The 22,506-nt window shown below is 32.9% G+C and overlaps 1 protein-coding gene across 7 annotated transcripts in view; it reads left to right on the top strand.

Annotated features, from left to right (window-relative positions):
* Positions 1-22,506, top strand: part of MICU3 (mitochondrial calcium uptake 3) — a 48,574-nt gene that overhangs the window by 13,068 nt on the left and 13,000 nt on the right. For 4 of the 7 annotated variants that reach the window (XR_014883136.1, XM_085223077.1, XM_085223079.1 and 1 more), the window contains exons 3-11: positions 1,742-1,773; positions 2,573-2,651; positions 6,283-6,330; positions 7,509-7,591; positions 10,836-10,907; positions 11,736-11,774; positions 13,838-13,933; positions 18,148-18,248; positions 19,857-20,028. Coding sequence is in view for 6 of the 7 variants with exons in the window: in XM_085223077.1 (XP_085079203.1) it covers positions 1,742-1,773; positions 2,573-2,651; positions 6,283-6,330; positions 7,509-7,591; positions 10,836-10,907; positions 11,736-11,774; positions 13,838-13,933; positions 18,148-18,248; positions 19,857-20,028 (722 nt within the window). In the remaining variant the exon portion in view is untranslated. The remainder of the gene's footprint in view (positions 1-1,741; positions 1,774-2,572; positions 2,652-6,282; positions 6,331-7,508; positions 7,592-10,835; positions 10,908-11,735; positions 11,775-13,837; positions 13,934-18,147; positions 18,249-19,856; positions 20,029-22,506) is intronic. The other 3 variants (XM_085223078.1, XM_085223081.1, XM_085223082.1) reach the window with 3 other exon arrangements.

Raw genomic sequence — 22,506 nt, 5'->3', positions numbered from 1 at the left:
TGTACAACTTTCGACTCTGGGCAGCTGTTATAATGACACAGAGTAAATGGTATAATTAGCTTATTGCTGATGACTTCATAGTAAAGATTATCATTAGGGAAAAATTGTATTTTTTCCCTAATGTGGGTAAATTTTCTGTACCTCTTGTGGTGTTGAAGTACCTCTTACATTTCAGGTTTTTTTATATTTGTACAACTGCAAGAGAAATCTATTTTTCCCTAATCATGCTTGATAAGTTTTTTTTTTTTATCATCTGAATATGTATTTGTACATTTAGAAAGCCAGTTAAAAGAAAAGGAAATATATTTTGTTCCTTTTAACTCTTGGTAGATATTAAAAGAAAAAAAAAAAAAAACTAGCCTGATACTGAGCTGTAAAAAGTATGCATGTAGATGGAATATTTGTAGAATATGTATGTAGATAGAATGTCTGGAAGGACAAATCTAGGTATAAACATATGGGAAATTATCTGATTAGAAAGCTAGATATATTTATTTTTATGGTAGACATAAACACAAAGCAATTAATATGGTGAAGGAGGTTACTTTATTTGGTTTTATTTAGTATTTTGAGACAAGGCTTTAATTAATAGTAAATAATCAAACTGAAAAGTATGTAAAATGCTGTTAGTCGATAGTATGTTGTTACTTGGTATAGTACACCGTAGTAGGGGTAGGATTTGCAAACACTCTTAGTGGTATTACTGGGATGTAAAACTGCAATTTCAGACACTTTCTAACTATGAACTAGTTAGTGAATGGCATCTGTCTCATGACTGTTATTTAAAGAAGCATGGGGGCCATCATAAGAAAGGGATTTCTAATTCTACAGCTTGTTTTGCTCTGTAATAATGAGCCTTTATCAACCAAGAAGTTATGCATTTTACCACATAGCACACAGCTTTTTGTACTTTTGTGAATTTTCATATTCACAGTGCTTTAATTTAATACTGCAAAGATTTGAGAGGTTGGAGATAAATCTCAGGTTCTGCATTATTGCATGTTTCTGGACAGCGGTTTTCAAATGCCAGTGTATTCATCTGCTCCTGGATATTTCATTTTAAGGCTTTATGAAAAATATCAGCTCACTCTTATCCATTATCAGCTTTCAGTTCTGATAAGCAATTCCTGTTCTGAAACTTTCAGATTCTTTGTGAAAATTTCTTAGAAAAAATAGAGCTTGACAGCAGCTATAACAGCAAGCATGAATCTGAGTGATTAGGAGTGGCTAAAAGGAGCCCTAGCTTCTGGTGATGTTTAAAGGATTTTTTTTTTCCTACATTTTCTTTGGAATGTACAAATAGTGAAGTAGGGACAGGAATCTACGTCTCCCCTATGATTTGAATAATACTGCTGTTACTAAATGATAGTTCAGACTGTTGATGCCACAGGTTAACCAAATGCATTCTATTTCCTGTTTAATGCTTTAATAGTTTGTTATGGAGGTAGAAAATATTATCTCACTGAACTGGATTTTGATAAAAACTATTCATCTAAATTGATTCTTGACAATTAGGAATTCATGTATGTGTTATGCTACTTGCTTTTTTAATAACATAATAAAAATTTTTTGGAACCAGGCTGTAGCTTCAATCTGAATGCAGTAGGGAAAATACCTTTTTTTTTTTTTTTTTTTTTTTTTTTTTTAAATAGAAAATGGGGTATGAATGCATTATAATTGTAATGACACCGCATTAGACATAAAAAAATTCAGTTATACCAAACTTTGTTTTTTGTTGCAGGCACTAAAAAGTGGCGATCCCTTTCCAAGCAGGTAAGTAATAATTCCTATGTTATCTTATAACCATGCATTTTCATGATGTGAACTTAGAGTGGCAGAAAAAAGCGAGTTTTTAACATTTATTAAAAAAAGAAGTTTTAATTTCTTACTTTTCTGTCACTTTAGACACATTTGAATCTAGAATATCAATCAGGCACAGCTGCTCAAGCATGTTGTGTTGGATTTACTGACTTCCTCAAACCTCCGTCAGTTTCTTCCTCAGCTCGTATCTGACTGAGTTTCTTTATTGTCTAAGTGTAGCAGCTGAAATACTAATGCCATTCTGTACCTTTTGTGGTATTAAAGTGCCTCTTAAGTTTCTGGTTTTTTTATATTTGTACAACTGCAAGAGAACTGTGTCTGTGTCCCTGTATCGAGAGTAAAGTATATTCTTATTCGTGGGTGAAGTTTGCTTTGGTTCAGGTCAAGTATCTTTAAAGAACATAAAATGTATTTGCTGCTGAAGTTACTCACTGCTGCACATGTTCACTGAAGCCAAGGATGAGTCTCCTGCCTGGACTTCAGTAAGATTTTGATAAAAGTTCTATGTGTCTTTCCAATTCTGTAAACAATATTCGTGTGAGTTTTCTCAGATGAGCAATTTTTGGATTAATCATATATGCAAAATTTGAGTACTTCTCAAAGTCAGTATGCTAAACTGAAATTAAATTAAATTGCAGAGTGGCAAGCATTTCCTTTCATATTGATTTCCTAGCACTTACTCATAATCCACTAATGTCATTGTTTAATCATTTAAATACATGTCAATATTTTTCTAATTTTATTTTTTTAGGAATTGAATCAGATCCTTATGGAGACACCACCAGTTTGGAAAGGGTCATCCAAACTTTTCCGTAATCTTAATGAGAAAGGTGAGGAATAAGAATTTATTACTAATATGCAAAGGAACTTCTTCACAGTGAGGGTGATGGAGCACTGGACCAGGCTACCCAAGGAGGTTGTAAATTCTTATTCTTCGGAGATATTCAAGACCCATGTGAAAGCCTACCTGTGCAGCCTGTTGTAGGGGCCCTGCTTTGCAGGGGGTTGGACTTTATGATCTATGGAGATCCCTTCCAGACCCTACAATTTGGTGATTTTCCTGAACCAAATTGTCGTATGTATTAATTATTGATGCTGAAGTAGTGTTGTGCTTTAACCTGAGTCACGTCTTCAAAAAGATAATTGTCTTGTTTTTTACATTTTACTGAATAGAGACGTTCCCTTTAATCTCTGCAATGTTTTAATCATGTCAGCTTACAACTAACGTCTTTAAGTGAATTGGTATTTTAGAATACATTAGACTGATTTTGACTATTTCACGTTATTTGTTCCAATTAAAAATTATATGTAGAATGTAGACAGAATATTCCAATAAAGACACTAAATGTCTTCACTTTTTTTAATTGGTGCAATGATGTGGTTATTTTAAAGACACTAATGGCCCTGATATAATTGAATAAATACCTTTTTTGAAACAGTTTCAGAAATACTGTATATTCATGTAAAGTCAGAAGATTAAGGTTTTGTTAGCCTTTAAAATTCTTACTATTGATAAAGGAAGAGCCACACTTTGGGTTTCATCTTTTCATTTATTTATTCTCTTCCTTATTGTGATTTATCACTTCAAAAAGCTGTAATAGTTTGTGTATGAATATTCAAAAGCTGTTTATAATAAATAAACCACATATTCTTTTGCTTATTTTCATTATGGCAAAGGACTATTGAAAATTTCAAAAGCAACCACAAGTAATTGCTATAAGGAAAAACAATATAGATGTATAAAATATTCATACCAGCAAAAAAATTCCAAACAAATGTGTGCGTTTATTTGATGCATCTGTTTCACAGAGACACAGAATTGCAGAGGTTGGAAGGTACCTGTAGAGATTGAGTTCAACCCCAGACTACATCTTAAGACTGTTAATGGAGTCAATAAGCCCCTACTCTCAGAGCAGCTCACAGGCTTGAATTTCATGAATTTCTAATTGTAAACTGTGCTTAACCCTTTCTGCCTTGAAGGAAACTCTGCAGCCAGTGCTACAGAGAGACACAGATACTGGCATATGTTTGCATTGTATTTCTTTGCTCTAGGCTGATGTCAGAACAGTTCAATCTTGAAATATTAATTAAATAAAAATTCAACTTCAGATTCTGTTAAGTCAATACATAATTAGTTAAAAGCAAGTCTGTAATAAAACATCTCCAAAATATAGTCTTGATTCAACAATACTTAAGTTTTATGTTAGTGAAATTTGACAGAAGCTGATAGAATTAAGAGGATCAAAACTAGTGTAATAAAGTTAGTGCTTGCATTGGTTTTCAGTACACTTTACAAAGCAAGTTAATTGTTACATTATCTATAAAATGCAATATTTTATATCTAATACAATAGATGAGAAGTCCTTCATAAAGTCATTTAGTAAGTTGGTGAAAGGAATGAGGATAGAATTCAAGTCTCCTTCGTTCTGATTTAATTTCATTACAGAATGGCATGAGTGCTCCCAGATTAATCTTACTCATTTTCTTTAAAACATGCACGTTTTAATATGAAGCAAGTAGTAAAGACCTATATCAATGTATTTTGCCATAGATTTATTTGAATTAGTTGCACTGCACAAATTTATGCCAGCTGTCCTTAGGTCTTGCTATGTTTTACTCTTGAATGACCTTCTATTCTTTCAGATCTTGGTATAAGCTTTTCTTTCTGTTCAATTGAAATTACAGAGCCTCTCTCCCATAACAGTCAGTGCAGTCAACCAGAACTATCTGTCTACAGCTACCATATACCAGTACAAACAAAAGGAGAGAATGCTTTCAAGGCTTTTTGTATTGCTCTCTTCATGCCTGTGGTGGATGATCTGACAATTGCATTTCCTTCCTCTGTTTTGCAACAAAGAAAGTGTCATCAAACAAACAAAAAATCATTTTTTTACATTTATTGTATAGACAATGACTGTCTATTGAAGAATGTCTTATATCACTGAATGAGGACCAGTGAGGTGTCTAATTTCTTGATAGGTGCTTGTCCAAACAGACTTCAGTAGGTATTGTCAAAGAATTTCTGCAAAGTACTGTATGAATTCTAGCTACATATTGATACACTGCTGTGTTATTGGAGAACATAAATGAAGAAGTAACTGGGGTGAGTTTTACCACTGTTCTTAAAATCTTCAGTGCAAAGCTGGAAAGGCAGAAAGTCCTTGTGAATATTATTAAAATAAATAATTAACTTGGACTTTTTGTGCTATAAATATTATTTTTAAAAGTTTCTTAATTTGACAGCTTTTGAAGTACGGAAATTAAATTTGTTGAATAATTGTGAAATCCATATAGATAATACAGTGTCTAAGGTTAAATTATATGTGTTTGAGTGGGGAAAAAAAAATCATAATACTATTTACATTGCTTTCTCTGGATATAATGCCTCCTATTTATTTTTGTGAAAACCACAACAACTACAAAGAGCACAATAGCACTAGTTTACAGAGCAAATTCTCAGCTACAAAACACTGTTTTTCAACGTAGTCACCAACATTAGCTATGCATTTTCACCAGCAAAGAATAAGAGCCTGCATGCCATGCTGATGTCATGGGCATCATATTTTGAACTTGATTTGGAAAAAACAGCCAGTAACTGCAGGATTCTGCAACATTATCTTTACACCCAAGAGCTAGGGGAGGGGAAGCAGTATGGCTCGTACAGTACTGGACATGCTGTTTGAATATTGACTTCAGTTCTATCTTAAATTTTGCCTTCTTTATTTCTGAAAAGAAGCGCTATTCAATACTGTGACTGCCTAGTGACATCTAACAAAGGATGAAAAGTTTAGACAGAAGACCCTTATGGGTCTTTTGAACATGGAATACAATAGCACAGATTCCTTTAGGCTTTAAACACATTTAATAGAATCTACATATTTGTTTAATAAGAGCTTTAGTAAAAATTACAGGTGATTATTGTGAAGGTGTGCATATAAAGAGAATTCAAAAGAACAAGCTGTGCTTTCATCAGTAATATTAGGCCAAGCCTTCAATTAACATAGGACATGCTCCTACAAAGCACATAGTAAAAATCAAGAGCTGTTTTCAAACAGTATGCATCAGGAGGAAGTACTGTTCAAGTTTTCAGAATAAATGTTCTCATGCTGCTAGAGTGTTGTCAGTCATTATTGGTGAGGTTTTCAGAGAGTCAAATAAACCATGAATCTAATCAGCTTCTCTTTAGTGAGCTATTCTCCACTGACTGTAGTTGTTATTTTGCCTTACTTACCGTACTTACCACCAAGAATACTCAAAGGTAAACTAAAAAGACCAACAGACAACAGAAAAAAGAACCTAAATACATCAATATTTTAGTCAGCTAATGCAAACAAAAAAGAATTTGCATATCCACATGTATGAAAGTGCTCGTTCTTATACATAGATTTAATACATTTGAGTTTAAGATGTGAAGACGATGTAAAACTAATATAACATCATTTTTTCTATTGATGTTTTCAGGTGTGATATCTTACACAGAATATTTATTCCTCTTATGTATTTTAACAAGTAAGTATTTGAAGGAAAGGCAAACAAAAATCCTTCCTTAGAAATTTTTAAGCTCTGAATATATTGCTGTGCATTAGAATATTGTTTTTTGTTCTCTCCTGCGTATTTCAGTATGGAAAAGATGTATCTTTGTTTGTTTGAACCTCTCCTGTCCTACAGGAATCTTGTGTTATGCTTTACGTCATTTATTCTTTAAAACACCTCTTACTGACTGTTGAGAAGGTTGAGGTTAAAACCCTGTTAAGAGCCCAAGTTTATTTTCTTATATTCCAATAAAATTTTTAGTTGTCTATCCTGAATGTACTGAATTTACTGTTCATAAAGGACATTGAATATATGGAGAAGAGAAAACATGCATCATTATTGTATTATTTTACATCCTTCTATGTAAAGGATGATATCAATGACACAGTGATGTCAATAACATCTATTTTATTTTAGAAAATCTGTCAAACTGATTTCAATACTTGTGAAACAGAGCAGGAACTTTACGCTCAACCCTTACAATCCATAGTTGCTGCATTAATTCTTCTATCGTTTCCATGTTGTCTGGACTAAATTTGGGCATAATTCATCCATCTTGCAAAGCATGTTGTCCAAAGACTTCACATATGTTTGCCATCAGAGTCCACATGTTTATGAACTGATTTAAAATTTTAAGCTGATCTCAAATTTTTGTGACTTGACACATATAAACAAGAAATTTGAGTCTGTTTCAAAGTATCATTTGTTTTGACATGTTTTTGCAAAAAAAAAAAAAAAACTTTTTCAAAATGTCTTTTGAAAACTCTTTGTTTTCATAGAAAGTTTATTTCTGCAACTTTATTATATTAAAAAAAAAAAAACAGCCAACAAAACATACCTGTAATCATGAGCTAATGATTTCTATCCACTGCTGAACCACCACTACTTCTAAGTATTTTTCTTGGATTTTTCATATTCTGTTTCTACTGTATAATCTGTGACTTTGTGACCATCCTTTACATTTTCATAATATTAATAATATTTTATATTGATGTTATGACTTGCATTTACTCTGTACACAAATTTACTAATTTAAACTAGCTGAGGATGTTTGTTTGTTTGTTTTTATAAAAGATGCTGTATAATTTCTTAGGGTTTCATACATGTGTTTTTTTCCAATTAATGAAGAAATAATTATTTTTGTTTTTTGGCAGAGCCACATGCAGGTTTTAGAATTGCTTTCAACATGTTTGATACTGATGGCAATGAAATGGTGGACAAAAAGGAATTCTTAGTGGTACGTATAACTTCAGTGTTTGAACCTTTTAATGTTTTTATATAATCTTGAAATTCAGTTTTTGTTGTGATTGAGACACGTGATGATGGCAAATGTAGTTTTGATATTTCTTTAGAAATTAACTTTTAAAGATTCTTGGTTAGTGGTTTACACAGGTTTTCTGAAGACAGCACAAGGCCTTTATTTTCTACTGAGTAAGTACAGACAATTTCTGTATTGTTTCCAACTCAAGCTATGTGGCTTAGTCCAGGTAACCTGTGCTAACCTAAAGAATGTGGAAACTTGGAAGAAACTGTTCTTAATGCACTGCATTTTCCTCAGTTCTCCTTTTCAAGAATTTACAACCAAGTGAGTGAGATCTGAGGTCAGGAACACTTGTTTTTTTTTTGGCATAGCTCCATTAGAATAGGTTTCCTTTACTTTGGAAGCTGTCACTTCCTGCAAAGTATGGCTTGCAAATCATTTTTTCTCTTATAATATTAAATGTACATTTGTTTCTATTTGCTTATTCCTGGAAAATTGAATCAGGAGCCTTTGCCTTCCAGAATCCTCTGCTGAAAATGAGATCAGGGAAATAAGTGCGTAAAAGAGGGAAGTAAGAACACTTCAGAATGGATATTTACATCTGTCTTTCTAGGTGTGCTTTTATAGTCCTGTTTCCTGGATAGAGCAAAGGAAGATTTTCAAACATTAGACTTACTGATTTCCTCCTAACACCATATTAAACAAATTTGTGTAGTAGATTAAACCTGACTCTAATTCTGCTGGATTAGTGTGTCAGAAAGAAAGACAAAAGAAAGACTGTAAGTAGAGGATGTCTGTGTAAAGAAAAGTAAATATGAAAATGAAAGTTGTGTCAGTGATGCTCCAGCTCAGATATAGCTAGCTGCAGGGTATATGTTTGTCATCTGTACTCACAGTCCATGGCTCACAGTCCATGTGAGTCCATGCATAATCTCCAATGTACTTGGAAGCAGGAGACTGTAAACGTAGCCGTATGAACTTTATGTAGCATTTGCAAAATACTTCTTTGATGACAATCAGCTATCATAAATTTGGAAGTCAAGGTAATACTTTCTAGGGAATGGTGTAGAGACCATCTGTTACACGAATCGCAAGAAAAAGCGTACATATAATAAGGAGCTGCAAAATACTCATTGTTTTCTGATAAAAGCTTTAGTGGTTTTGTAAACTAATTCCTCACGTGTTTGTGCTTTTCTCTTTGCTTATGTCATAAGGGTGAGGTCAGGGAACAGAAGGATTGTGTTCCCTTGTTACAGGAGATCTTTGGTTTGCTGCTTTCGGCAGTCAATCTCATCCATAGGAACAATGTTCCTATGAAAGTGCTCCTAGATCCTTTCACATTTGGTTTTCTACTCACTGGTATCCTATAGCACTCATTCTGAACAAAAGATCCATTTCTAGAAGTTTAGCAAGTGCTTTAATGATGAATGCAACAGAATCCTACTCTCTTTGCTCCAGTGGCAGGGAAAATACATCCAAGGATGCATTGCTTTTTTCCCTTGATATTTTCTTTTTTTTTTTTTTTTTTTTTTTTTTTTTTTTAGTTTTTCAGTTACTGCCACTCTTCTCTTTTTCTCTTTCACTTGATGGCTTGTCACTTCACTTTTCACTAGGTATTTTCTTTCTGCTTCTGTCTTTTAATTTACTTTTCTTCTTTCTACAGTTTTAGGTTGCAAACTAATATTCTGTAATATTCTAGGCCACCTAGGTAAATATCCTCTCATGATTCTCCTGGTCAGTGTGCATTGCAGTAGTTTGTGCCTGTAAGTTTGCAAAAAACATGAAAAGACAGGCCAAGATCTGTAAATCGATCCTCTACTTAAAAATAGGTACAGTGACAAGCATGATATTGTGGTGTGTGTTTGCACTACAGACAATTTATAAAGATATGGAAATCCATAAAATATTATTTTCAAAAGCATTTGCACTTCAGTCTCTAAATGCTGCATTCATTTGGTTTTTCACTGTCATACCTCAGCAGTAGCTTGCTGATCCCTTTATCTTAGTTATCTACTGTCTCTGAAATATTTTATTCAATTGAATTTGGAAAAATTTTTTTCAGAGTTTTTCAACAGATTGCATTTTACTGATCACGTTCTGATCCATGAGGATCTCTGTATGCATGTGTTTTTATCTCGTGGTAGGTAGAATTCAGTCTTTTTTTCAGCAACTGCCACAGTTGTGCAATTAAGTTACGATTATTTGCACACCATGATATTTGGTTCTGAAAATACCATATTCTGGATGGAACAAATTTTCAGCCGTAGTGCATGCTCTCTTTGGCTCATTTTGTGATTAGCACATGCTAGAAGTGGCAGTATAACATTTTCTGATGCAGTTTTTGAAAAGCTGAAATTCACTGGTAGATGTCATCAGAGTACCATCAGAGTAGTGCTCTGTCTGCTGTGAAAAATAAATAACGATACACTTTTTTCTAATGGTTTGGAAATATTTAAAAGTATTACTGTAAACAAAAGCATTTAAAGACTATGGATACTTAAAAAGATAAGTACAGATCATAACATGAAGACTGTGATTTCCAAAAATAAACGTGTATTTTTTAAATCCTGTGTTTGAGGTTGCCTCAGAAGTCACTTTTAAAGTTCTTAATATAAAGAGATTTGGAAAAGAAGTATTTTACAGGACTCGAAAGTCTTCTTTGAACAGACTTGAAAAAACAAAGGTACTTGATAAATTACTCTTGAGGAGTAGTTTGTTGCTGCTTACAGAGAATGTTTCGCCCCCACCAGGTGTTTCCACTCCATGCTTGTGCCAGCAGGAGTAAGAACTGATCTGTCTAGAAACTAACATGTAAAAAGGATTGATCCAGCTGACTGCTTAGCAGCACAGCTGTATTAAATAGTACCTGACAACAAAGGATGTGCTTAGAGGAGGTGGAAAAGGCTGGAACTCCCCCTTTTTGTAGGCCAGTACAGATGTAGTTTGGCTAAAATACAAAGCTAAAGGGGATGTTCTGAGTATTGTGCTTCCAAATAGAGTTAGCTTTATTTTGTGAAAAACAAAATCCTTTTGCTTCTCTGTGTTACATTTAAGATGAGAGAAGGAACATGAAGGCACAAATGTAAACAAAAAAGCGTAATTGATATTTTACTAAAGAACTGCATTTTCGTACTGCATGTTATTTTACCTATGGAGAATGACTGCCTTGTATGTAAAATAGTCCAAAAGCTATACAAGAACAAAATTATTTGTTTTGTAGCTACAGGAGATTTTCAGGAAAAAAAATGAGAAGAGAGAAAGAAAAGGAGATGAAGAAAAACGTACAATGTTGGTAAGTAAAATTAGAGTAGTTGCAGCTGGTAGTCAAATTTGTTATCTTTAGGGCAGTGATGTATTGTGCTCACTTATCACTTTTCTTTTTTGAAACAAATTCTTATCATAAGAAGAACAGTTACTGCAGTTGTTGGGAAAATACTGAAGAGGTTCATAGAAAACAGAGTTTTAGAATATTCTATTATGTCTAAGGACAGTAGCATGGATTCCATTTGGAATCTATAAATTTAAGAAAACTGAGTAGTAATGGCTTTAATGGTTAGACTTTATATTCATAATTATTTTTATATTAAATGTCGTTTGTTACCAATGCCAAATATTTTTAGTTATTATTATGTGAATAGTTTTTTTGTGGAACGTTAAATGCTCATTTAATGTCAAATTTGTGTCTAGCGTGTGCGTGAGAAAGGTAAGTCAGAAACAGACAAGATTGTGGTTTGTCTGGATGATGGCAGCAGTGGCAGAAACTTTTACTGATGTACAAATTTCTGTCCAGTTTCTGTCAAATCCACAGCAGAAAAATAACAAATGTTCCTTTGAGATTTTCACATGTACAGCAAAAATTTTTCAGTTTTGGAAAAAGTAATGATTACAAAATGAAACATTCCACCTGACAATGTTCTATTCAACTGTCTACTTCTGTTTAAAAATTTAAAGAATAAGATGAAAAAGAAACCATTTTCTATCCACTGTCACCTTAAAAATAAGTTTTAAAATCTGATATTATGTAAAATATATCCTAACTTATTCTGTTGTCTTTATTTTTTCTTTCTGTCTTCACACTGACATGTGATACTTGGCTTGGCGCATTTTTGCTGTATGTCAGCGTATTCAACTTTATGGATATCATACTCCTACTAACAGTGTATGTACTTTAAATATTTTTAATTTATGCAGTCTTCACCAGTGAATTGAAATAGTATGCTTTAAGGATATTTACTGCATTTTTCCTTTTCATCAAGTCAAGTACTAATTAGTACTTGACAAGTACTAATTACAACTGGCAAGAGAGAAAATGGATCCTCGGGTTTTTTGAAAGTCTTCAACAGAAAAGTAGTTTCCTTTTCAGTTTCTGTTGATGATCTGCAGAGCAGAAGATACTGTAGACCAAGAAAGTGCAGCTTTAAACTGTCTGGGAAATGGCATAAGTGATGCTTTAGGCCCTTTTCCTCATCTGTGAAAACTTTTGTAATTAGTTGAGAAGTGTCAAGACTTAGCAAAAAAATGCATGCAGTGCAGATTCCAGTGGTTTAAATATTTTTGTATTCTTGTTTGCTTAGGTTTATTGTTTGAAGTCATTTTCTGGTGCATACTGCAGTTGTTGTTAAGACTAGTTCTGCATGTGTTGCATGAATGCTTTTACTAGCCAAGTACCAACTGAAACATGATAATGATGATGAGATGCATGTAATGAAAATATGCATGCCTTAAAATACTAATTCTACTGGCTAAAAATAACAAGTTTAGCAAAGACTTAAGATAAATATATTACAGAATTGTATGCATAACAAAGGAAAGTGTTGTTCCTACCCGTGGCTTAGAAGATGTAAAAGGGATAAGTGTTAGAGAGAAACTGAAGCCCTAAGGGCCTGATCCTGTACACACTGAAATAAACCAATTTTTTTATTTGAGCAATTTAGAACTGAATATATATACTAAGCAAGGGCATAATTCCCAGTAGCTTGTCATATTTCTTTGATGATAATTCACAGAAGAGTTGAATGGAACTGGATAGAGGAGAAAGTAAATAACAACTTCTAGAAGCAGCAGGCAAGTTTAAAAAATACGTTCCAGCAAATATTTTGCAACCAAGACTTCACTTCTCAATGTATATTATTATTTCTATTTTATAAAGTTACAAATTGACTTGGTGCGGAAATATCGCTTGCCTCTGTAGTACTGAACTTTATTGAAAAAAAAAATGTAAATTATATAATCAGTCATATACATATTCATTTATTTATATATGTAAAATACTGCTGAGACAAATTAGTTTGTGACAGTCCCATATGTACTGAGCCCCACTGCATTATTAAAAGCTCTTAAATAATTCCTTTGCTCATGTAAATATATCACTAGTGGAAATATGGCAGGTGTATTGAAGACCTGTTACGTGAGGTATTGTTCTGAAGAACATTAAGGGAAAATGGAAGAGTAGAAATCATACTATATTTCAACTATCTAGAGAATTCCATATATTTATATGTTTGGCATTGAATGAAATACACAGACAGTAAACCTTCAACTCAATGCTAATGGTATTTTTCATGATAATGATATATTACACATTTCTCAGCAGTCCAGAGCAAAATGGTAATCATTTTTTCCTTTGGAGAGACTATATGTTTATTTTTCATTTAAAGAAAGTAACTTAGTTCATTAGATGCACACAGTGTTTTCTTGATATGTATGTTACAATTAAAGTTGGGCTTATTAGGTTTGATTTTTAATTTTCCTCGTTGTTATAAAGATGTCATCCTAATGATTCTGAGAAATTAATTTAGTATATCTTGCTGAATACTGGCTTTTATATTTTGACCAATAAGGAAATAAATTTAATATCATAAGAAGGTAATACATTTTGGCAAAACAAATGTATGAGGAAAAAAACAACGGCAAAATATTAAATTTAGATGGACATTTTCATATGTACTTATAAAAATATAATTCTGATATGAGCTTTCTCTAATTTGTTTTGTTTGGGAAGATGGGGTCAGGTTATACATTTTGGCACAATATGAGCTGCAATATGAGTAAAAATCAAATCTCTTTAATAGACCAGTATTCTGTTGTACAAAGTGATATAAATGATGTAGAAATTTCCTTTTGTTGGAGCAAAAGAATTGAGCCATGTTTCTGAGGATCATTTAGAGAAGATTTTAAAGTCTGTTACCTGTTATTTTATTATCCTTCTTGAAACTTCTGCAGGTTCTTAAAACAGAAGGAGAGGACCTTGTCCCCAGAAGCTACTGGGATACTTTGAGACGTAGCACAAGCCAAGCTCTCTTTTCAGACCTTGCGGAGGTATAAGGCAACCTCTGTCTCTGGTCCATAAACATATTGCTATTTTATTTATTTTTCTTCTCATTATTTTCTTATTCTATGTGTTTTGTTTCTTTTCTTCATTATACTTCTTTTTTAAAATCTGAATGTTCTCAGATGTAATGGATTTGGTTCTGTGCAGTACAATAACTCAAAGCTGTTACTCCAAGTAAAGATAAAGTTGTCTTTTGAAAGAGTTGGAAAATCAACTCTTCAGTCATTATTGTAAGGAAACATTTCCTAACAGTGATACTATTTCATGGGGAGGGCAGTCATTCAGGAAACCTTTGTCATTTAGGCTTGTTCCAGCGATGAGACAACAATGAGAGTTGCAGCCTCTTAAGCATTTAATCTTTAGGCCCTTACTGTACTCTTTAATGTATGTTATCCAAGCTTATCCTCACAAAAATAGTTACCCATTGGATTGAAACAGAAATGTTTACAGTATAACGTGACATATATTTGTCAATCTTTTTGAATATTACAGAATCATTATGGAGCACTAGCGATATCCCTGAGCTGCCTAATTCATTTCCATAGTTCTTTGAGTTCTGTTAAGATTCTTGTTTCATGACCTGTTTTGGAATAACTAAAGTGGATATGAAGACTAGATATGCCTTGTATGGTGAAGTTGATTGCTTATCTAAATGTGGCACTGAAGGATATACAGCAATCTCTTCACTGAGTGTCAAGTGTCTTCTCTTAAGGCGCACGCTTCATAAGCAGGATCATAATGAGAGAAAACATGGAACTAAAAGAAAAACCTCCAGGGTAAAACAGTTCTGTCCTTTGCTTTATAAGCAATGTATGTTTCACATTAAAAGCAATTAGTGTCCCTGTTGTTTCTCTTCAGAAAATATTTTATAATCTGAGGACTTATATGAACCTTGTCTAAATTCCAAGCTAAATTTTCTTATAGCCCCTTTACACCAGTCTGTCATTACTTAATTTCAGTAGGGCTTTTTTGTATTCTTTGGTGTTAATCTTCTTCGTTATGGTTATGTCTATAAACACGATCATAGCTCTCAGTTTTTGTTATTGTAGGCTAAACAAAACAAGGTCATTGATTGTTCTCTTAAGATAGAACGTATATATTCCGGGTATCAAATGCATTTTCTTTGTATCCCTCTCAGCTAGAATTTGTTAGTTTTTGCAACATAAATAAATAAATAACCTGAATCTAGTGATAAAGAACTCAATTTTAAACCAATATTTACAGTAATAATTCATAATAATGCATTAATAATCCTCCAGTAAACTAGAATAGCTGATTTTTCTTTCCTTGCTTTTAAATTGATGAGCTCCCGGACTATTAATCTATTTATTAGTCCTTATTTAAGCCACCTAATATTAGAGTCCAGAGCATCAGTGCTCTGTCTGTTGAGCTAAGGGAGACAGAGAGAAGAGAGAGGGACTCTCATTTCATCGGCTATTTAAGGAACTTGGGGAAACGAATTTTCTGAATTGTCTTTATTCTTAATCTATAGCTGACATGAATTCAGTCCCAAGTATAAATGGCCTTATACTTGGTAATCTCTACAGGGCTTTGATTTGGAGATAATTTTTACACTGAATGCCTCCGACTGATGTCTGTAAATTAAAATGTCATTGAAGCTTAATAAAAGCTATGTTAAACATTGGTTTAAGTTGTTTGTAAAGTGTATAACAGGTCTTTCAGCTCACTTATAAATGATTTTATGAAGCAAAATCTTAAGTCCTTCATTTGCTCCACTGAGAATTTCTCACTTCTCACCACAAGTCTTTATCTTTTAAGTTTGAGCCAGCTGGCTTTCATCCATATTCTTATCTCTCCCAGGTACTCTCATCTCAGTGATTCTGTAGCCATCTGTACTGAGTAGCCTAAACCTAGCTGACACTGGAGTCTGTGTTGTTTCGTAGCTTTTTTAGAAGGTCTTGTCTAAGTTGAAAAAGAGAGTAAATATGGTTTGCTGTTGTGAGAATCAACTTACAAGATCTTTCTAGGAAAAAAAAAAAAGGTTGGTCTTCGCATTCAGTTTTTTTGCAAGGGCAGTTTACAGTATTGATTCTACTACCTAATTTAGCAACTACACCATCATGTTGGAATATTCCATTTACTACTGAATATGGCTTGTAAATTTGTTCTTAAGTTGCTGACTAAAACTGGAAATGAGTAAGGTTGTGATAACTATTGAAAAACCAAGGACTTGCAGTAAGAAAACTCTCATTATTTAAAGCATAATATTCATATTTCATTCTTAGAATATGGTTCTGCAAGTGAACCATCACTCATGAGCTTAAATTAAATTTAGTAGACCTTTAATCAAAAATGTGAATTTCACAGAATACAAAATCAAACAGGCTTTTATTCTTATTTAAAAGACTTTAAAATATACTTGATCAAAATAGTCTCATGTTTTTATATATGCAAGCAGGTGTGGTGTGGTCTTTTCATTTTCACTGATGTAAAGTAGAAAACTTATTATTAACAATAAACAATAGCTTTAAATGACTAAAGCTTTTTCATTTGCCCTTAAGAGAGAGAATTTATATAGTGCTATCAAGGCAAATAATGAGATAGTTTTCAGTTGTCTGCAGTTCTATGCAGCAGTACAGAGGGTTGAGTTTCTGGGCTGAAGTTTTTAGGGTTTTTTGTTGTTCTTTTACTGAGGCTGACCAAATGGGAATTGTTTAAAAAAAAAAAAAAAAAAGAAAGAAAACACACACACACACACAAAAAAAAACACACACAAAAAATCCTTATGCATTGTATGTGTTAAACATATCAGTGAATGCAGCGTAAGATGAAAGATGAAAGGCTGTAATTTAACATTTGATATCTTTTCAGTGTACTTGAGTGAAATTGTTTGAGTGTACTTAGAGATTTAATTGCTTAAAAGACATAAGAAATCAGGGTATCTGTGCGTCAGTGTCTTGTGTCCTGTAGTATAGGATAACAATATTAAAAGATAAATAGTGATAAGTTTTCTGAATTGATTTGCTCACTGTCTTAATTGAAGAACTTGAAATCTCTCTCTGTATATATCCTATGTCATCCTATTTCTCCCTGGAGAAGAATATGAGAATAAGGAGGAAGCTGAAGTAATTGAAATACAATCTTGAGAATCCCAAACTGATGATAGTATAGTACAGAAAAGTTTTTCTCTTATTTCTTTAGCTCTTGGATCTTAAAAGGAAAATGTGTTGTTAGTGCCTCATATTTTTTCTTATTGTCCATAACTACGTACTTTTAATGGTAGAATACTATGGCTTGTTTAAGACCCTTATTTTACTGACTAATTTTTTTAGCTATTCAATATCTGAAGAGTCTTTGTAAAAGAGGTAAGATCAATGCATATACATCGATGCTGTAGGGATATTTATATAGTAAAAAAGTTAAATGCACGCATATAATAGTCATGTGGTTACAAATGCTCAAAATTTGTTTTTTCTACTCTTACAAGTCTGCGTGTTCAAAGTTGATATTTATTAAGGAAAAAGTATTGCTACACATTAAAAAATAATAGTAATTGATGTCTGATGCAGAGACAATGTACTTTTAGGAATATTTTTAGGTGAATGAATTAAAAAAACTACTCTATGGATTTATTTATTTATTTTTATATTTCTTTGGCTTTTAATATATTTGACAGTAAGATTTGAACAGTAGTCATCTGCTGTTTATGATAATGAATCAAATAAAGTACACCTTATTGAGAACTCATGGAATATAAAGTCCCATAGTTAGTATAAAATAAGATATAAAATACAAGAAAATATAAGATTATATGAAGTAAGTTTTTAAATATCTTTATATTTGCCCAGTAGAAAGAAGGGGAGATTTTGTGCAAAGGGAGTTATTCTTGTGATTTATCTCAACTGATTAGATCAGTTTTTTCCTTAGGGGTTTATGGGTTTTTTATGCTTTTTTTTTTTTTAATTCATTGCAGCATCCATGATATTAGGTTGTTGTTCTAAAGTGTTTTCTACTGAATGCAATTAACAGCTCAATGCTATTTTGTGTGGGAAAATGCTATTTTATATGATTAAATTAATTTAACAAACTTTAATACTAAAATCTTTTTAAACACTATGAACATGAAGCATAAAATCTTTTTATAGAAAGATCTATTGTGTTGGTAGACATTTCAAATTATCATTCTGTAACTAATCCAGTCATGTTCTTTGATACTTTTTTTTTAATTCTAATATTTAAGCGTACTGATGATATTGCAAGTTCACTGTCAGATACAACACTGCTTGTACACTTTTTTGGCAAGAAAGGAAAAGCTGAACTGAACTTCGAAGATTTTTATAGGTAAGTCTCAATTTTATGAATTACTTTTAAAGAAATGCATGATTGTTCTAATTAATGTGTAGTATATTACCATACACATAATTTATGCATTCATATATATAATGTATATAGGATATAAATTTTATTTTCCCCTTGTGCTGCACATAGAGTAATATAATAAAAGCAACAATGAGACAGAGGTATGGTCTGTTGTTTGGTGGTCCTGTGTCAAGCCATGAGAATGATCCCTCAATGATTCCTGTGGGTTCTTTCCAACATGGAATATTCAGTGATTATGTGATTGTATAGTAAAAAGCCCTGCACCAATGCTGCTTCCTATGTACCAATATCTATTGTCTTTATAGTTTATTTTATCTGTATGATTTAATTAATCAGATGTTTGGGAAATATTTTCCCTTAATATCATGTATGTTACAAAGAATATATGGCTTTTCATACTGTAGAAAAAAACATGGATTGTCGAGGGAAATCATGATGTTGTGAGTTCAAAACAAAAAACAGAAAATAGTGTTTTTTTCATGAAATCTAGTTACAGTGCCCATTTATCACCAGAATGTACTATGAATGCCACGGAGGTCAAAACCTACTAGTCATATTCACAGAAGAAGATCCATCAAGTTTTATTCAATGCTACTTTTCCAGGTGAAAAAAAATCTACGAACTGGAGGCTCAGGGAAATACTGAGCTTTCCTTACACTTTTTCATAGGTATCCTTTTGATTTGAGATGATTTTATTTCTTAAAAGTCAAGTTTGTATTAAGAAGTAGCGTTACTTCTTAATATAAACACTGCCCTCTACAGTGTTGAGAGGGCAGGTACTTTGGGAACCTGTAAGAGGGAAGTGGTATAGGTTGTGGTTGACAGTCAGTGGATTTAAGCTCCAGGCCAGTACCGTGACCAGAGAAACTACTTTTGTCATTGGTAATATAGCTAGGACATAAAGCAGGATCAGGGAAGTTATATTTCCTTTTATATATAGTTGTAACCAGCTGTTTTGTTCATTAACCAGATTTGGTGTCCAGAATTTACCAAATATGTTGTTAAATTAAAAAGATTTCATAGAAATGTCATAAGATTAGTGAAGTGTTGAAAAGAAAATAGGTGAGATTGAAAGGCTGGAAGAGCTGGCTCATCCTATTTAGGTTGTTAAAGAAAGAAAAATAAGATTAATCTCAATCTTAGTTAAATAAATGGGGAATAGATTTGGCAAAATTACCAACTCAATGGTATTTTCTGTCTAGCACATAAAATTAAAAATTTCAATATAAAATTAAAATTATAAATTAAAATATTAGAAATTTTCAGTGACCCACTGAAAACATTTAAGCAAACACAAGCTGGAAATTACGTAATCCTTACATTTGTAATTTATTTTCATCCTTGCTAAAACTCTTCATCTCTGAGTTAAGATCGTTGCATTGATTTGAAATTACGTCAATATGGGAATGGATGAAATTAACAAATGTACATTAGTGCTACAAAAAGGGAAATAATTTGTATCATACTGTTTGGCTTTGTGTTTTACAATTCTTTTAATGGACATGCTTATACAAGAATTGTAAAAATATAAAACTTTATTGATTTTCCATATTCATGTTTATGCTTCAGATTTATGGATAACCTACAAACTGAAGTTTTAGAAATAGAATTCCTTTCCTATTCTAACGGGATGAACACTATCAGTGAGGAAGATTTTGCACATATTCTTTTGAGATATACCAATGTAGAAAATACATCAAGTTACTTGGAAAACATGCGCTGCAGGATTCCTGAAGAAAAGGTAAGTGTTTAACTAGGTGACTTGGTTCAGCTGAGACAGAGTTGATTTTCTTCATGACATCTGATGTGATGTTATGTTTTGGTTTTACAAGAAAAACAGTGTTGATAACGCACCCAAGTTTTAGTTGTTGCTGAGCAATGCTGTGGAGAGCCAAGGATGTTTCAGTTTTTCAGTTTCTTATGCTGTCCTGCCAGCAAGGGAGCTGGCTGAGTGCAAGGAGCTGGGAGGGTACAGAACCAGGGACAGCTGGCATAAACTGGCCAAAGGGATATTCCATACCATATGACATCACGTGAAAAAAATAAAAAATAAAAAATAAAAATAATAATAAAAAAAAAACCGGAAATGGAGGGGTGTTGGCTGGGGAGGCTGCTGCTGCCTGGGGACACACTAGGTATTGTTGGCAGGAGGTGAGCAGTTTTTGTGCATCTCGTTTTGTCTGTTTGTATGCATACATATGTGTGTATGTGTACATACATGCATATATGTATACGTGCATATATATGTGTATACACTCCCACACTGAGAGATGGGGAGTGAATGAAAGGTGGTGTGGTGTTTAGCTACTTGCTGGGTGAAACCACGCTAGGACAGTAGTGGGCCACAGCATTTTGTCCCAGTGTTATCAAGATGGAAACATAACCTTGCTGGACTGAAATTCTGAGATTCTGTCACTGATTTCTATGGCACCAGGAATTTATTCTATTCATAATCTGTGCATTTTACATTTTTCGGGTTAATTGCTGACTAAAAAGTAGAACAGTAAAGAACATTAATTATGTATGTAATTTAGTTCGTTATGTGATTTAGTAATATTTTTAAGCTTTATATTACATACCAGTTCAGTTTAAATGACAAAAAAAATAAGACTCAAACAAACAAACAAAAAATATTCTAGCAATGAGGTATTTGAAAAATCCTCTTTCCCCTACTTCTCTTTTATATTGCCACCTGAGTAACATCTTTTCAGAAATAACATTGACACGCTTTATCTGGCTGTATTTATCTGTATTATAGTCTTAACAGTGGATCACTTTATATAGTTATTGATGGCTGTGCGGTTCTTATTAATGATTGGGGAATTGAAAGAGAATGCAGAACTGTCTCTTTTGTACCTGATTAGATTTAAAAGTATGATTGGGAACAGAGTCCCTGCTTACTGACCCTCTCTGAGTTGCCAGTCTAGCTGTTGAGGAGCTCAATTCTAAGTACTCTGTAAAAGGACTGCACAGCTTTTAATATATAAAGCCAAGACTGTGCAACGGAAATGGTATAAAGCTGTTTTTTTCATGGTTCCTTGTTGTATTTTGTTTAACATTAAAATTAAGAAGTATAAAAATGTATGTATAAAAACCTGGAAAAGTCTTGTATAGCAAGAATTAAAAAATAATGGCAGTCATTAGATAAACATCGCTTGAATGATAAATCTTACTACAGTTAAGTACAAATATAGACAGTTTCTTTTAAACATGTCTTCCAATACCACTGTTCCAATACCAAGTCTTCCACATTAGTTTCCTCTTCTTGATCTCTAGTGGGCTCATCAGTTAAGAGTAACTTTCAGTGCTTTGCCACTTGATTAGAAGCTTGCTTATGTTGCATTCTGGAAATATCCTGGCACTTTACCACTGCCATATATCTAAATGTCATATGCTGTACATCTATTAATTAAAATAGGACATTGCCCTTTTTCATAATGCCATATCACTGTTTTGGTGAAAGTATTGTCAGTGCAGTGGAAAAAGTTAATTTCTGTGGCAACCATCTTCCTTGAGAATGGGACTTTGCCTCGCATTGCCATAGAGGCATTGCTCATATGTTTGTGCCTTTTTGCACTTGAAATAGCATTGTAATTCCAACATTATAAAATTACTACTTTTTTTGGTATATTGATATTCTGCAAGACTAATATAAACCAGGGGATTCCATTTGAAAGAAAATGGGTCCAGCCTGTTAAATAATAAACAGCTACTTTCACAACTGGCAGTGTTAATCTTTCATAGTGCTCTGTGTAGCAATCTCTAAAGAAACATAACAATCACTTGGCATACGTGTAGTCGTGTTAAAATGTTCAGTTGGCATGCTGCCTGCTAACTGTATGTTTTCTTCTTTTTGCTAACTGGATGCCAAGCATCTAGTGATTCCTTCTGGCACCTGAAATTAGTACAAATACCAGCTCCTAAAGAAATTTCATGAATTTTAACATAATTTGTGCATTAATATAATGGTTTTCTCTAGTAAAACACGATCTGTCCAAATAATAAAATAAAAAATAAATAAACCACATCCATTTTTATGTACAAAGAATGGGAAAGGATGAGATTACTACCATTCTAGCATTAATTCAGTCCTGGCTTAATCCAAAGTCTCTGTTTAAGGTTCTTTCAATATTGATACAGCAGTAAATTATCATGTCTTTGGATTAGTAGCTAAGACAAAAGAAAAGAAGAACAAATACCACAAGGAAAGGGAAAAAAA

The sequence above is a fragment of the Meleagris gallopavo genome, chromosome 4, assembly GCF_905368555.1.
Source record: "Meleagris gallopavo chromosome 4, MGAL_WU_HG_1.1, whole genome shotgun sequence".
Classification (NCBI taxonomy): Eukaryota; Metazoa; Chordata; class Aves; order Galliformes; family Phasianidae; genus Meleagris; species Meleagris gallopavo.
This window is presented reverse-complemented; position numbering and strand designations above follow the sequence as displayed.